The sequence below is a fragment of the Electrona antarctica genome (genome assembly GCF_951216825.1).
Source record: "Electrona antarctica genome assembly, chromosome: 14".
NCBI classification, from domain to species: domain Eukaryota; kingdom Metazoa; phylum Chordata; class Actinopteri; order Myctophiformes; family Myctophidae; genus Electrona; species Electrona antarctica.
Genome location: NC_136795.1, coordinates 35106816 through 35121815, shown reverse-complemented (window position 1 = coordinate 35121815; position 15000 = coordinate 35106816). Strand labels below are relative to the sequence as shown.

Here is a 15000-nt window from a genome sequence, read left to right as displayed (position 1 = left end):
AAGGAATGCATTGAAGTCAATGAGAGCCTGGTGGACAAGGATAGGAATAAATTACTATGTCTGTGTAAATAAGACATTGTTTTCTGATGCGCTCGTTATTTTATTGAGGTATCTAAACAGCACAGAGTAATCTTTTGACTGGCCAGTATGCGCTGTCAGCATACAACCGTCAGTCAGTGACAGCCTAATTGACAGTTTTGACAGGTATGCATCTGTGTATTAACCCATTTTGGGCGGGAACCCCTTTTGGTGTTAGCATTATGTTATGCTTTAGCTATTGAAAAATAGCAGATCTACAAGCTCATAGCGCGCCACCGAGTGGCGCGCTACGAGCTTGTAGGTCTGCTATTTTTTAAAAATCGAAGAGCGACTGACATAGAAACATAGCTTTTTCAGAAAACTGTCAGGATGTAGAAGACATTTTTAAAATCTGATCTCAGGTCAAAATGGGTTAATATGTACTGATCAGCGCGCGCACACACACACACACACACACACACAGTCACAGACAGAGCCCAGCACACTGTGTCTCTGTCCGTGGTGCTGAAATGGGGCTGAAATCCTGCTCCCCGTTCTCTCTCTTTCCGTTTGTATTTGTGTACCAATGAAATTGTGAGTGGAGCAGGCGGTAGATCATGCTGCTGTGAGTGAGAGTGGTGGGTGGTCAAAAATAAACTGCGGGGGGGGGGGGGGGGCTTTCGCTTAGAGCTCTGCTACAAAGTCACTGGGATAGCAAGTAGACATCAAACCTAGCATCTGTGCCATGGCTCCCTCTGTCACTATACTGAATTAGATGAAACCAAGCCCCCAGAGTGGCTGGCCAACGTTTTGAAGCCGCCCCCTCCACTCTACTGGCCAAAGCTGGGACTGCAGGCGGTGTGTTCTTTGCCTGTGCATGTTAAAATCCGACACGTTAAAATTACCACCGCTGAAGTGCCCTTGAGCAAGGCATTGAACCACTACCATGAAATGTTCTATGAGCAGGGCCTGGCTGGAAACAAGTTCTTGAGCTTAGCCCAGATACCCTGGGTAAATATAGTAACTTTGCTTTGCTTTAGCACGAGTAAACCCTGCATGTGCAGCTGGGGTTTAATACAGAGTGCTCGTTAGCACTTGCGCATTTGGACACAAATGCGGAAATGCATCCACAAAATGCGTAAGCAGAGCGTTCTTCCGGCTCCTTCAGACGCAATGTATTCTTATTCCAAGCTCTCAGTCACAAGCCACACTAGCTGTTACCATTCGTGCCATTTTTGTTGGTCCTCCTCGCATGCGATTGATTGTAGCTGCTATGGTGATTGTTCCTGAAGTGCATGCCCTCACAGTGTGTGGTATTACATGTGCTTTGTCGACTTACACAATACATCCTGACACTGTCAGAGATAATTGGCACTCCATAAACACATGATAATTGGACTCCTTTGATCCCTGCAATTTCCTTCTTCCTGGCCAAAGAGGCATAACAGCTCCGTCTCATGCTTACTGCTAGTGTTTATGAAAGAGAGAGAGAGAGATTCGGTTTTCTTCTGAAGTGTTAAAAGCTCCCTGCAGGCGATACTTCTTGCATCCAGCCCGTTTCTCCATTGTTCATGCTTATGTCCCTGACTCATAACACAACACACACACGCGTGCGCGCCAGCGAACGTGCGCGCGCAGAGCCTGCTTATATTGTTAACTTCTCCACATAACCTTGTTTTCCCCCTGTTTGTCATCATGTTTTCGCAGAGAGCCAGAGGGCATACCGCTTTGTCCAGGGGAAGGACTGGGGTTTCAAAAAGTTTATAAGGCGGGATTTCCTGCTAGACGAGGCGAATGGGCTGCTCCCCGACGACAAACTGACCCTCTTCTGTGAGGTAGGACCCATGCAGCCCCACCTGACGTTCAGCTATAGGACACTGGATGTTTGGATTATATACGTTTATTCACCCATTCATGACGGGAACCCCTTTTGGTGTTTTAAGCAAGCTACAAGCTCGTAGATCTGATTTTTTTTTTTTTAAATCGTGAAAATGTGGCGCAAATCTTTGAATATATATATTCTTTCACAGCGGATATTTTTAACTCATATCTTTGCTTCTGGTGGGGGGAAGGGGGGACGGACGGACCAATATATTTTCAGATGGGGGTCAGCAGCCAATTATATACAGTGTAGTTTTTGGGGTCGTTGACATATAGTATATGATAGTTTGAGAACCACTGACAGAAACATGAACAGAAAACTGTCATGATTTAGAAGACATTTAGTAGAATCTGGGTCTAAATGGGTTAATCCATTGAGACCTGGAACGCATCCATGTCACGTTAGCGTTTAACCATATTAACCATTAACCCATTTTGGGCGGGAACCCCTTTTGGTGTTTTAAACATTGTTATAATTTAGCTATTGAAAAATAGCAGATCTACAAGCTCGTAGCGCGCCACCGAGTGGCGCGCTACGAGCTTGTAGGTCTGCTATTTTTGAAAAATCGTTAAAATGTGCCTCAAATCTTTCCGAAAATTTAAATTTAAATTTCGACGTCAGGCCTGAATGGGTTAATGAACACTACACAATCAATGTAATGTTAAATATGTCGGATTTAGAAAAGATGCTAATTACAGTAAAAAGTAATGACCTAAAATACAAGACACAAAGGCTTCTTCTTTGTTTGTTGTGAAGGACATAGTGGAAGATGAACTCTCTTAGCTTGTATTATTCTCCTTTAATTGGTATTTGTGACAAATATAGTAAGTTCACCTCTGACATGAATCTGCAAATATACATTACGCAGCTTTTTGACAGTCTCAGTCTCCTCAAGAGAACTACCAAAATTAATTCATTCATTCATTCATTCATTCATTCATTCATTCATTCATTTGACTTGATTTGATTTGATTTGACTTGATTTGATTTGATTTGATTTGATTTGATTTGATTTGATTTGATTTGATTTGATTTGATTTGATTGCTGGTTTTATGTTGTCATTTACTATTATGTATTGATTCCTTGTTCTATACAGTATATTTGTATGGGGGAATACGTAGCCTACAGCTTTAGATCCCTCAGTGAGCTGATTGACATTCAGCCCACACAGGTTTAGCTGTGATCCTGTGATCCCATATAGGCTGCATGGCTGCTGTGCATTGGCAATTCCATTGTTGTTTCTCAGCTGTAACACAGGGGGCAGCAGAGGTCAGCCCTCCTCTCCTCTCCTCTCCTCTCCTCTCCTCTCCTCTCCTCTCCTCTCCTCTCCTCTCCTCTCCTCTGCTCTGCTCTCGTCCAAGGAGTGAAGAAGAGGTTAAACTTTCTGGCTATGTTAATGCCTTAGTTGTAAATTGTAATGCATGTGCCCATAAATGTTTAAAAAGTATGGCAGTGGCTGTTTAAAACAATTCTAATTAACCCTGCGGGGGTATGGTGGAGACTGGAGAGAGAGAGGACGTCTTGAAGTTTTCCATTTTGGTGGAGGAGCGACGATGAGTCTGTTTAAAGTGTGGCCAAACCAGAGGGGTGGGCGGGGCCGCACCGCTTCTACACGGCCATGTGGGATAGGGGCGGAGACATGGCTCTGTGTGTGTGTGCGTGTGTGTGTGTGTGGGAGTGTCCTCTCTATATACAGTGTCTCTCGTGATCCCCCCCCCCCCCCCCCCCCCCCACACACACACAATTCCCGGTGGACATACATTGCCAAAAAACAGGACAATCACGGAACGAACTGCAATGTAGTGTTGATTTTGACAGCAAATAATTTAGTTTTAGTCATTTTAGTCATCTGCAATGTTTTATTGTTGGTTTACTTTCAGTTGACTAAATATCATAACATTTTAGTCGACTAAATCTACAGTTGATTTAGTCAACTAAAATGTATTTTGTCCGGCCTTGATGTCGTCATAATGTCTGATTTTACAATTGGTTACATGCTGAAAATAGCCGCAGATCTTCTATTTTCAGCCTTTCTCAGTGAAAATGGGTATCGTCGACAAACATTTTTCATCATAGCTTTAGTCGACAAACTCAACACTGCAACGTGGGCTTCATTGTGTTTGTGTGATTAGACACATTTTAGAAAGGGAAAAATGAAGGTGATGGATTAGGTACCTTGTTAAAACCAAGCTCACTGTGTAATGCTGTGCACTGAATTCCGTCAACAGCAAAAAGTGTGGGGGGAGGGGGGTATTTGAGGTTGCCGGTTGAAGTCCTCGGCGTCTGTTTTCCCCTCTGTAAATATCTGCCTTTCTCTGGTAATTACCCAGCTCTGTTAATGAGCGGGGGCCCCTCGCGAGCTGGCAGCAACAGCGGCTGCTATCTTGGAAGTGGGACACCACGTGAAATAAATGATGAGGGTGCTATTGTGAGGTCTAGTAGCTTCTCCCCTGTCACATGGACAGGGCGCACTGGAGGGGAATTCGGGGGAGGGAAGGGTGGCGGTGGCGGTGGGAGTGTAGAATGGTGCTTGAATCTTTCTGGTTGTTTTCCATGTGACAGTGAAGCCCAGTGTTTACTGTCAAAGACCTGGCTCCGCTCTCGTCCAGATGGTCCCGTCGTACATCTGAGAAAAGAGGGATCGCCCCTGAGCCCATTGCTCTCCTCTCCTCTCCCTCCTCTTCCTCTGAGCCCATTGCTCTCCTCTCCTCTCCCTCCTCTTCCTCTGAGCCCATTGCTCTCCTCTCCTCTTCCTCCTCTTCCTCTGAGCCCATTGCTCTCCTCTCCTCTCCCTCCTCTTCCTCTGAGCCCATTGCTCTCCTCTCCTCTCCCTCCTCTTCCTCTGAGCCCATTGCTCTCCTCTCCTCTCCCTCCTCTTCGTCTTTTACCCTCTTATCTCACATGCAGGACCAATCCACAACCTCGTACCTTGTATACTTTGTTTTTTGCACGCACGCACGCACGCACGCACGCACGCACGCACGCACGCACGCACGCACGCACGCACGCACGCACGCACGCACGCACGCACGCACGCACGCACGCACACACGCACTTGTAGTGGAGTAAAAGTGCAATATTTGCCTCCGAAATCTAGTGGAGTAGAAGTAAAAGTACCTCAAAATTGTACTTACTGTAAGTACAGTACTTAAGTAAATGTAATTAGTTACTTTCCACCACTGACACATGCGCGCACGCACACGCACACACACACACACACACACACACACACACACACACACACACACACACACACACACACACACACACACACACACACACACACACACACACACACACACAATTCCACTTTCTCACTCTGACTGCCTCCACCCCTTTCTCTCCTCCTTTGCTCAGCTTCGTTTTTCCTTCCTCTCCTTCTCCTCCCGTCTATCTGTCTCTCCTTCTGCTCTCTTCTCATCTCATCTCTGTTGGAACAGTGTGAGTGTAGGGCAGACCATGCATGGCGCCAGACTGCCAACTCATCCAACCTCACATCTACCCCCACCCCCCCCCCCCCCCACCCTGAGAGTTTATTTTTCACGCTCGCCCTCATTTCTTTCCCGCAGAGCTGTATTTGTATTGTATTTGTTTTACTGAGAATAAGGTTAGCAATACGTTTAGGGTTAGGCATAGTTTTACTGGGGTTAAGTTTTAGGAATAGGGTTAGGGTTTGGCACCGTTTTACCGAGGTTAAGGTTAGGAATAAGGTTAGGTTTAACCATTTACAGCCATTTGGGAACTTCACACGTCATGCCATTGGCAAGACAGTGGGTTGTCAGTAAATTGTCAGAACATTGTCAGTGAGAATGGAGGGCATTTGCAAAGGCGTTTATGTAATCTGCTATTCAGATCATCTTTTACAATGAAAAGAAGTGTAGAAAAGTGACACTCGTTTTCAGTAACAAAAGAGAGAAGAATTAGCAAGGCTAAACAGTGAAAAGAACCAGAAAATATGCAGGAAACGTACAAGAAAGCCTGAAGTGTTGGAATGGCACATGTAGGCATAGTTTACTGAGGTTATGTGTTAGGAATACCAGGCAGAGCAGTTAGGCCGGTTGTACGCCCGAGGCCACTGTGTTTTGAGGCAAGTGTTTTGGTATTCCTTTAAAACGCATACACCATAATTCACATAGGAACGAGTCAGCAGCACAAGCCCTGCCATGTCTCCCCCCCCCCCCCCCCCCTCTCTCTCTCTCTCTCTCACTTGCCCCCCATGCTCACCCACCCCCACTCTTTCATTCTCCCTCCCTTGCTTCCTCCGTCTCTGCCAAAGTCCTGGACAACCTGCGGGTCTTTAATGAGCAGATAGCTCACATTAATCCATTGAGACCTGGAACACATCCATGTCACGTTAGCGTTTAACCACATTAACCATTAACCCATTTTGGGGCGGGAACCCCTTTTGGTGTTTTAAACATTGTTATAATTTAGCTATTGAAAAATAGCAGATCTACAAGCTCATAGCGCGCCACCGAGTGGCGCGCTATGAACTTGTAGGTCTGATATTTTTGAAAAATCGTTAAAATGTGCCTTTTTCTTTCCGAAAATTGTCATGATTTAGAAAACTTTTTTTTTTTTAAATTTCGACGTCAGGCCTGAATGGGTTAAAGGTGCTGCGTTGGCTGTCAAAGGAAGAGCACCAGGGACAGAGAGAGACAAAGAGGGAGAGAAGGGCAGAGAGTGAGATGTGGGGGGGTGGGGGGGGTGGGGGGGGGGGTTCTGGTACTGTGACAAAAGATTGAAGAAAAGGCCTCCTCAGAAGATGAGTGGTCACCGGAGGAAGCAACAAGGCATGGAGGGTGAGAGTTGCTGGCTGGGGGTACAGGGATGGAGAGGGTGTTGAGTTATTAAAAATGTGAGAAGAAAATGTGGATCAGTCACGTCTCTCTCTCTCTCTCTCTCTCTCTCTCTCTCTCTCTCTCTCTCTCTCTCTCTCTCTCTCTCTCTCTCTCTCTCTCTCACGCTTCCTTATTTCATCTCTGATTAGATGTACTGTACCACACAGCACTATCTTTCTGTTTTTACCAGACTCTATCTTTCTGTTTTTGTTCTTCCTTTGACAGTACTGCAGCTACAGTATAACATCTTCCTCTTAGGTCAGACTATCATTGCATCGCCTTGGTACCACATTTGAAGTCGTTAAGTCGGGCACATGAAGAGTGCCACCCCCCCCCCCCCCCCCCCAGCTTCCCCCCCCCCCCCCGCGGCCAGCAGTAGATGTGACTCACACCTGGGTGACTTTGTACAGCAGTGCTTTGCCTGGGGGCAGAGCACCGTTGACTGACAATCCAAGGGCTTACTATCATGGCTTGAATTTGTGGTGATTTTCTTTCTGCTTGCCCTGAAGAAGGCATATGTTAGGCGGCAGGCCGAAACATGTAGGTTTTATTTTAACCCATTGGAAGACGTGTATAGCCTATACAAGTGTCTTAAGGTATTTCATATTGATTAATGGTAAGTCCTAAGCGCTGGAATGGTAGCGCGATGGGCTATGACCCGAATATCTAAATGGCTGCGCTCATTGAGTCACCTTTTCCAGATGCTTTTATCTCAGATTCTAATCCCAGATTCCGATTCTAATCAAAACGAGCTTTGTTTACGGCCGATTTTGGCCGCGTCGCTATAGTCGCGGTTGCAAGGTTTATGTTTCAGGTGACTTAGATATGCGATCGGATACACACATACACGAAAGAAAGAAAAAAATGCTTTTTTTGTTTTGTTTTTGAAAATGTTTTAAAATTATTATTATTAAACAATGTAAGAAACAAAAATAAATAAAGGGACCCATAAAAATGTGTCCGCAACCCACAAATGGGTCCAGACTCAGTGTTTGGGAAGTAAGTAGACTAAAGGGTAAAAGAGGGCTTTTCTGGAAAAGTACGAGATTTACCTTTTTTTATTACTTTTTTTTACATTTTGCAACCCATTTTTTCACCCGGTGTCAATTATCTAATGTAAACACTCTGCCAACCTGGGGAGAGCAACGGACTGACCTCATGCTTCCTTCTATGCATGAGGAGTCCAAGCTGCTTCTTTTCACCTGACAGGGGGTGAGTTTCCCCGGTTGGATGTATACTGTAGAAGTGTAGCGTGTGGAAGGAACACGTTATTCCAACCAGTTCATTTCCCCCTCCATCAGGCTGGCCCGGGGGAGGCAGTTTAGAGACCAAGTAGGAGATTTATGGGAACATACCTGACGGTTATCTTAGAAACGGGGTGGATTTGTCGTCCACCTTGAGGCAGTCAGAGGTGAGGTCAGAGAGGCTAGATAGCTTCTCACTATCTGACATGGACTCTGCTCCTCTCACACATTTAAAAATATCTTTGTCAGATACGGTTTGATATAAGAAAATGGGCCACTAGGGGGACACCGGTGTACTACAGACACACGCACTAACATCACAGGGTCGGCTTTATACACCTGCCAAATGGAGCCAGCATTTATGCTGGAGGTACAACAATTGTTAAAACTGTCACACATTACAGAGAGGTTTTGCAATTCAGGAACAGGCGGATGAAACAGCCGGGCACGGATTGGACATTTTCTCTGTTCAGAGAGTGCAAGCGGCATGCTCAAGCAGGTACCCAGTTGGCAACCATTCAATTCTCTCCTCTCATTCTTTTTTTTTGTAGCCGTGGTTTCCTCCACCATTGTGCCATGATTCATTGCACGCAGTAAGCAGACGACGAATGTGTTTCCGTAACGCATGCCCGATCGCAGTTACAGTTAAGGCTAGCCAGTCGGAGCTCCTTTTTCGTTTATGGCTCTCTTTGCCCAGCTCTCTCTCTCTCTCTCTCTCTCTCTCTCTCTCTCTCTCTCTCTGTCTTTCCCCCCTGGAGTGACACGGTGGTAGGAGAATAAATGAGCAGGGTGCTGATGTTCAGCTGTTTCCCTCCTCTTCCTCATGGCGTTAGCGCGGGTTTCGCCTCTCCTGTCGGTGGGTAAGCACTTTGCCGGGTGACAGCACCCATCCTTCACAGGGCCCTGCCATATGCCGCGCTGCTGTCGGAGGAGACGACTGCAGATGCTCCAGATGCTCCCTCTGTGCACGCTACACAGTGCGCGCACACACTACATGGGGTGCACACACAGACACACACACACACACACACACACACACACACACACACTGAGAGAGAGGGAGAAGGGGATAAAGAGCGAGTGGAAAAGGGAGAGGACAGAATTTTGTGTACCTGAAATGTGTGTAATTTTGTTGAGGCGTGGAGAGAGAGAGAACCATTTCCATGTGCTGTGAAGTGAAGTAAAGGTTTAACGCTGTTAAAAGTGAAAAGGTACAACTGGAAAGGTGCACTCAGTAGAGCGTAAATCTCTTCCAGGACGGCAGATGCCCTTCCACAATAATGTGGCTGGTGTGTGCATGTATGAAAAGGCAGTGGTGGAAAGTAACTAAGTACATTCACTTACAGTTGGGTGCCACCGATATTGTCCCTTATCATTTGACCCATTTAGGCCTGACCTCAAAATTTAAAAAAAATCCTTCTAAATCCTCCAGTTTTCTGAAATAAATATTTTCACGATTTTTCAAAAATAGCAGACCTACAAGCTCGTAGCGCGCCACTCGGTGGCGCGCTATGAGCTTGTAGATCTGCTATTTTTCAATAGCTAAATTATAACATAATGTTTAAAACACCAAAAGGGGTTTTGCGCAGATCACGCAAACCTCAGCAAAAAGAAAAGGACAATATCGATGGCCTCCAACTGTATACTTTTACTCCACAACAATTATTTGACAACTTTAGTTACTAGTTACTTTGTAGATTTTGATTACATTAACTTACATTAACCACTTCAGCCCTATATACATTCCGGCCATAATGCATTACGATGCGACGCATTGTGAGCTACTTATCAGATTATTATACATTTGAAAACTTGAAATGGGGACATTCTGCACATTGACTACTTTTACCTTTGATACATTTAGAATTTTGGACTTTTACTTGTATTGTAACTGAGTATAGTATTTCTATATTGCAGTATTGATACTTTTAATAAGTAAAGAGGCAAGAGGAGAACTATGACTAGATAAAGTGCCCCTTGGGGCACAGGTCTCCACCAGGGCAGGTCAGGTTGTGGCCTCCTGGTGGCGCTATAATAGGCCAATGTGAAAAGGATGGCATTTCTTCTTAAGCCTTGGATGGCTATTGGATGATTTGAGGCATTTTGTTCCAAAAATGTGTTTAGCAAAAATCCACCTGTTGGTGGCACTATAACAGGCCAATGTGAAAAGGGTGGGATATATTCCTCAGCCTAGTAAGAAAGTCTGTGAAAGATTTCACGTAAATTGCACGCTGCGTTCATGATTTGAGGCTTTTTGTTCAAAACGGGCCAATCCTGCAAACTTTGAAAGCCAATATTAGCCAATTAGGATGGAATATGAAATATCGGTCTTGAACACATAGAGAATAGATACTGTGTAACGATTTGCGGGATTTTTGGACAGAATCTGGAGGAGTAATATCAAATATGTAATAACAAAGATGTTATTTGTGTCCAAAGTGGCCACCGATTCCACCTGCCCGCACCTAGTATTAATCATCCATCCACCCACATACATCAGATATCCAATTCATAGACCAAACAACCACAATCCGCATTTCAAATAATTATTATAATGGTAGTCACCATTGTTCGTTTACTTAGTTTTACGATTAGTGAATACATTGTTTTACGGATGATTGGGCAAATTTAAGAGAGTCTTTTTTTCTTAGTGTCTTTTTCTGACCTTTTGGATGTTTCAAAGAACACAGAATATGAATCAGATCTTGGTTAAAAATGTATATTATTTTTTCAGTTGGAGGCCATCGATATTGTCCTTTTCTTTTTGCTGAGGTTTGCGTGATCTGCGCAAAAGGACAGTTAACCCATTTTGGGCGGGAACCCCTTTTGGTGTTTTAAACATTGTTATAATTTAGCTATTGAAAAATAGCAGATCTACAAGCTCATAGCGCGCCACTCGGTGGCGCGCTACGAGCTTGTAGGTCTGCTATTTTTGAAAAATGGATTTTTTTTCAGGATTTAGAAGGATTTTTAAAGATTTTGAGGTCAGGTCTAAATGGGTCAAATGATAAGGGACAATATCGGTGGCACCCAACTGTATGTAACTTTTTGCTCCGTTTGCCTCCATTGCTCTTTGAAAATAGCCAACAGGACTGGCAGCTGGCAGTCTAGTAGGCGGCTAATTCATGCCTAATGAAAAATGACAACATTTCAGAGAATGTCATTAATATTTTCCGCATTATTTCACCCGCCCTCTCCCTAAACGATGTTAATGAATGTTATCTTTATGACCCGTATCCACCCAATCCGTGGATATCTGTGGCATCCGTGGGTATAACCGTGAGCCACACATCTCTTTGGCCATTAGTGTAGACAGACAGCTTGCTCCCGATTGGGTAATTTCACTCCTTAGCATGGTGGGATGTTTATTCCATAGTCTGGAAGGATGATTGATCTGCGATCAGTAATTCGCAAAAATGACATTGGTTGTTGTTGTTGGTGGCTGATTTGAATTGAGGTCTTTGGCCTGCTGCCAGTGTGCACAAGAAATATCACACTGATCGTCCTATTTGAGATATTTGCTGTAGACAGACAGACGAGCGAATGCCAATTAAAAAGTCAGAGTATCCAAGAAGGATAGTCAGATGTTGATATGAACGACAGGAGAGACTGCATACACTGTCACACTTTGTTTTGTTTTTTAGCAAAATAGACATAGAAAACACACTATCACAGTACCATTCTTAGGCCTAAGCTCAGAGCATAAAGCTTAAGATTTTATGTTTTTTTACTCTTATTTTCACTTTCATTCTTATTCTTTATTGTACTGCAATTTATAGGAAGCTTGCACAAAATAATTTCACATTTTCAGTTAACCCCCAGCTCCCCACGTTGGCACTTTCACTGTGACTGCTGGTTGGCAGTAGCCTGGCTAATAAGCCAGACCGAATCAGCCGTTGGCAAAAAAAATTGCCTGCCGGCGGATTACACGATAGTGTGATTTGAGTCTGGCTTATTAGCCAGGCTAGGTTGGCAGCTGTCTGCTTTTGCCACTTTTCAACAACAACAACAACGGGTCTTTTAAATTCCATCAGAGGCCGTTTCCTTCTCCAGAGTGAATACAACAGACATGGAGCACGCCAGCAAGACTTGCTTGCTTCTTCTTTCATTGGGGCCCAAGCATTTGATTCAAGTGATTTTAAATGGAGCCTCAGAGTCTCAAAGCTATCAGTTTTGTGATTGTGAACAAAACTACTTAAGAGACCCAAATGTCTGCCGCTCGAAGACAACTCACAGAGGCACCAGTGCGTGCGTGCGTGCGTGCGTGCGTGCCTGCGTGCCTGCGTGCCTGCGTGCCTGCGTGCCTGCACACATGCATGTTCAGTACACATGCATGCTTGTGCACGTGTGCCTAAGAGAACAAGGTTGGCCAGGCACAACACACTTGGCTGTGAAATCGCGGTGCAGACTGGGACAGCGGTTCAGCAGCTTGAGTTCAAATCATGCATGAAATATGCCTCTGTCTGTGCAGATCCACCAAAACACCTCTGTGTCAGTAGGTATGAGAGGTCTTGCTTCCATGCTGCTAGCCTTTCTGCACACCAAATCTTCAGTAACAAAGGCAATCTTGAAGTCTACATGGCCACAACATGACTTTCCTAGTTTTTACATCTAGGAGAAGTGCAGCGAAGTGAAAACCTATGAGACAAGCTTTCAAATGTTTACTATATTGTATACAAATATACAGTATATTAATGTGGTAATCAATAACTGACCTTGACATTTGACCTCCAAGTTGCACCATACCGTATGTATGTGGACTAAAAAGATCAGAATCGGGGGCACGGTGGCACAGTTGGTAGTGCTGTCGCCTCACAGCTAGAAGGTCCTGGGTTCGATTCCCGCTCGGGGCGCTGTGGGTGCTGGCGGCGTGTTTCCTCCTCCGCGTCATCAGTGCCCATACCCGAGGCGGGGTTGGCGAAAGGGCCTTTCTGTGTGGAGTTTGCATGTTCTCCCCGTGTCCCCTAGGGTAGGTACCCTCACAAAAACATGCAGTAATCCTGGTCTCTAAACTGCCTCCCCCTGGCCAGCCGGGGCGCCTGATGGAAGGGAAAGGAACTGGTCGGAATAACGTGTTCCTTCCACACGCTACGTCCAACCAGGGAAACTCCCCCCTGTCAGGTGCAAAGCAGCATGAGTTCAAGTCCGTTACTCTCCCCATGTCCCCCATATATGGGGACTAGGTTGGCGGAGGGTGTGTAGAGCCCAGGATCACATTAGATAATTGACACAGGGGTGAAAAATGGGTTACAACATCGTGGGATAAAAATTATAATAATAATAAAAAATAAAAAAAAGATCCGAATAATGGACCAAATTGTTACATTGTTGCATTTTTTTGCATGGCTGTGCCACAGTGAGTGTGGGCTGCCGACAGGCCGGCCAGTTTTAACACAAAAATGTTAAACATTCACATACTGGATGGATTGATTTAATGTACTGTATAATAATATATTATTTTCATATGGAGCAGTATTATAAACACTGATATGAACAACAAGGTGTTGTGAGCTTGTAGATTGCCAATTTTTTGGCCAACTATTTGACTCCAGAATAGGGATGCTAGGGCTTCATGTGGTTAATATAATTCACCCTTTGTCAAGTCCCGCCCATGGTTGTGCCCCTCTTCGCACCCATTGGTTGCTGTTTCGTGGTTGGACAAAAATCCTTTCTCTCCATCCACTACCATTGAAATAACGTGTTTTTCAGTTCAGCTTCGTATTGATATTCTGTGCGTTCAATTCTTATTTTAAACTTGGTGTCAGTAAAAAGGAACATCACAGGCGCACCATGTTTGTTTTTAGTTTTTTCCAAAAATGATGTTATAGCAAATTCAACATAAACAAGGCGGAACCAGGGCGGAACAAGTCAGAAAGAGCCTGCTGGTTAGTCAGTCAGGGACCAATCAGAAGTCTGACAAAGGGTGAATTGGGTTAGCCTGGTATCCAGCCTGCTTCGCTACGTTCGGCGGATTTTTTTTTCTCTCTTCGCTTATCGAAGAGAGAAAAAAAAATCCGCCGAACGTAGCGAAGCAGGCTGGATACCAGGCTAGAATTGGGTGATGATGATGATGATGGCTTATATTGCACTGTATAACGTCAGGGTAGCTTTCAGTCCTGTTACTACCGTATATTTACGCTCCGGTTAAACAACTGCTACAGAAGGTCAAGCGCCGTTAGGTTTGTACCACAGCATGTCTACTGGACTATTTACATGGTATAACATGGCATTTAGTTAGTGTTTGTGTTCTTCTAGTCGGGGAGGAAGACTCAGTGTGAGGTGGAGGGACCTGCAGCGAGGGTCTGCTGTGTGGCTATAGCAGCAGGTCTGTTTGCTCTGGTTTGCTGGAGACAAGTCATGCATTATAAAACCTTGTGATGAGGTCTTTTCTTTGCGCTCAGTGGTTTAGACGATGTGTGTGGAAGATCACTGATCTATGAACCCATTAAGACCCGAGGCTAGATTCTACCAAATGTCTTCTAAATCATGACGGTTTTCTGAAAAATGTATCGGTGATGCTCAAACCTTTGGACGTCAAGGACCCCCAGAATTATCTGTATTTGGCCGCCGACCCCCCCATCTGAAAATATTTTGTTCCATGGACCCCTCCCCCAGATGCAAATATTTAAGTTAAATGGTAAATGGTGCATTTATATAGCGCCTTTATCCAAGGCGCTTTACATAGATTGTGCATTACATTCACCCATTCACACATTCATACACCGATTGCGGCGGAAGCCATGCAAGGTACCAACCAGCACATCGGGAGCAATTTGGGGTTCAGTGTCTTGCCCAAGGACACTTCGACATGTAGACAGGAGGAGCCGGGATTCGAACCGCCGACCCATGGATCATTGGACGACCTGCTCTACCTCTTGACTTGAGCCACAGTCGCCCAGTCGCCACAGTCACAGTTAAAAACGTTCGCTGTGAAAGAATATATATTCAAAGATTTGCGCCACATTTTTACGTTTTTTTGGTGACACAGATGCGTTCCAGGTCTTCACGGTTTAA

General features: G+C 44.9%; 1 protein-coding gene across 1 annotated transcript in view; it reads left to right on the top strand.

The window, feature by feature from the left end:
- spop (speckle type BTB/POZ protein) overlaps positions 1-15000 on the top strand; it is a 72790-nt gene that overhangs the window by 17829 nt on the left and 39961 nt on the right. Inside the window, 1 exon segment of the mRNA XM_079519627.1 lies at positions 1726-1853. Within this exon segment, the coding sequence (XP_079375753.1) occupies positions 1726-1853 (128 nt within the window).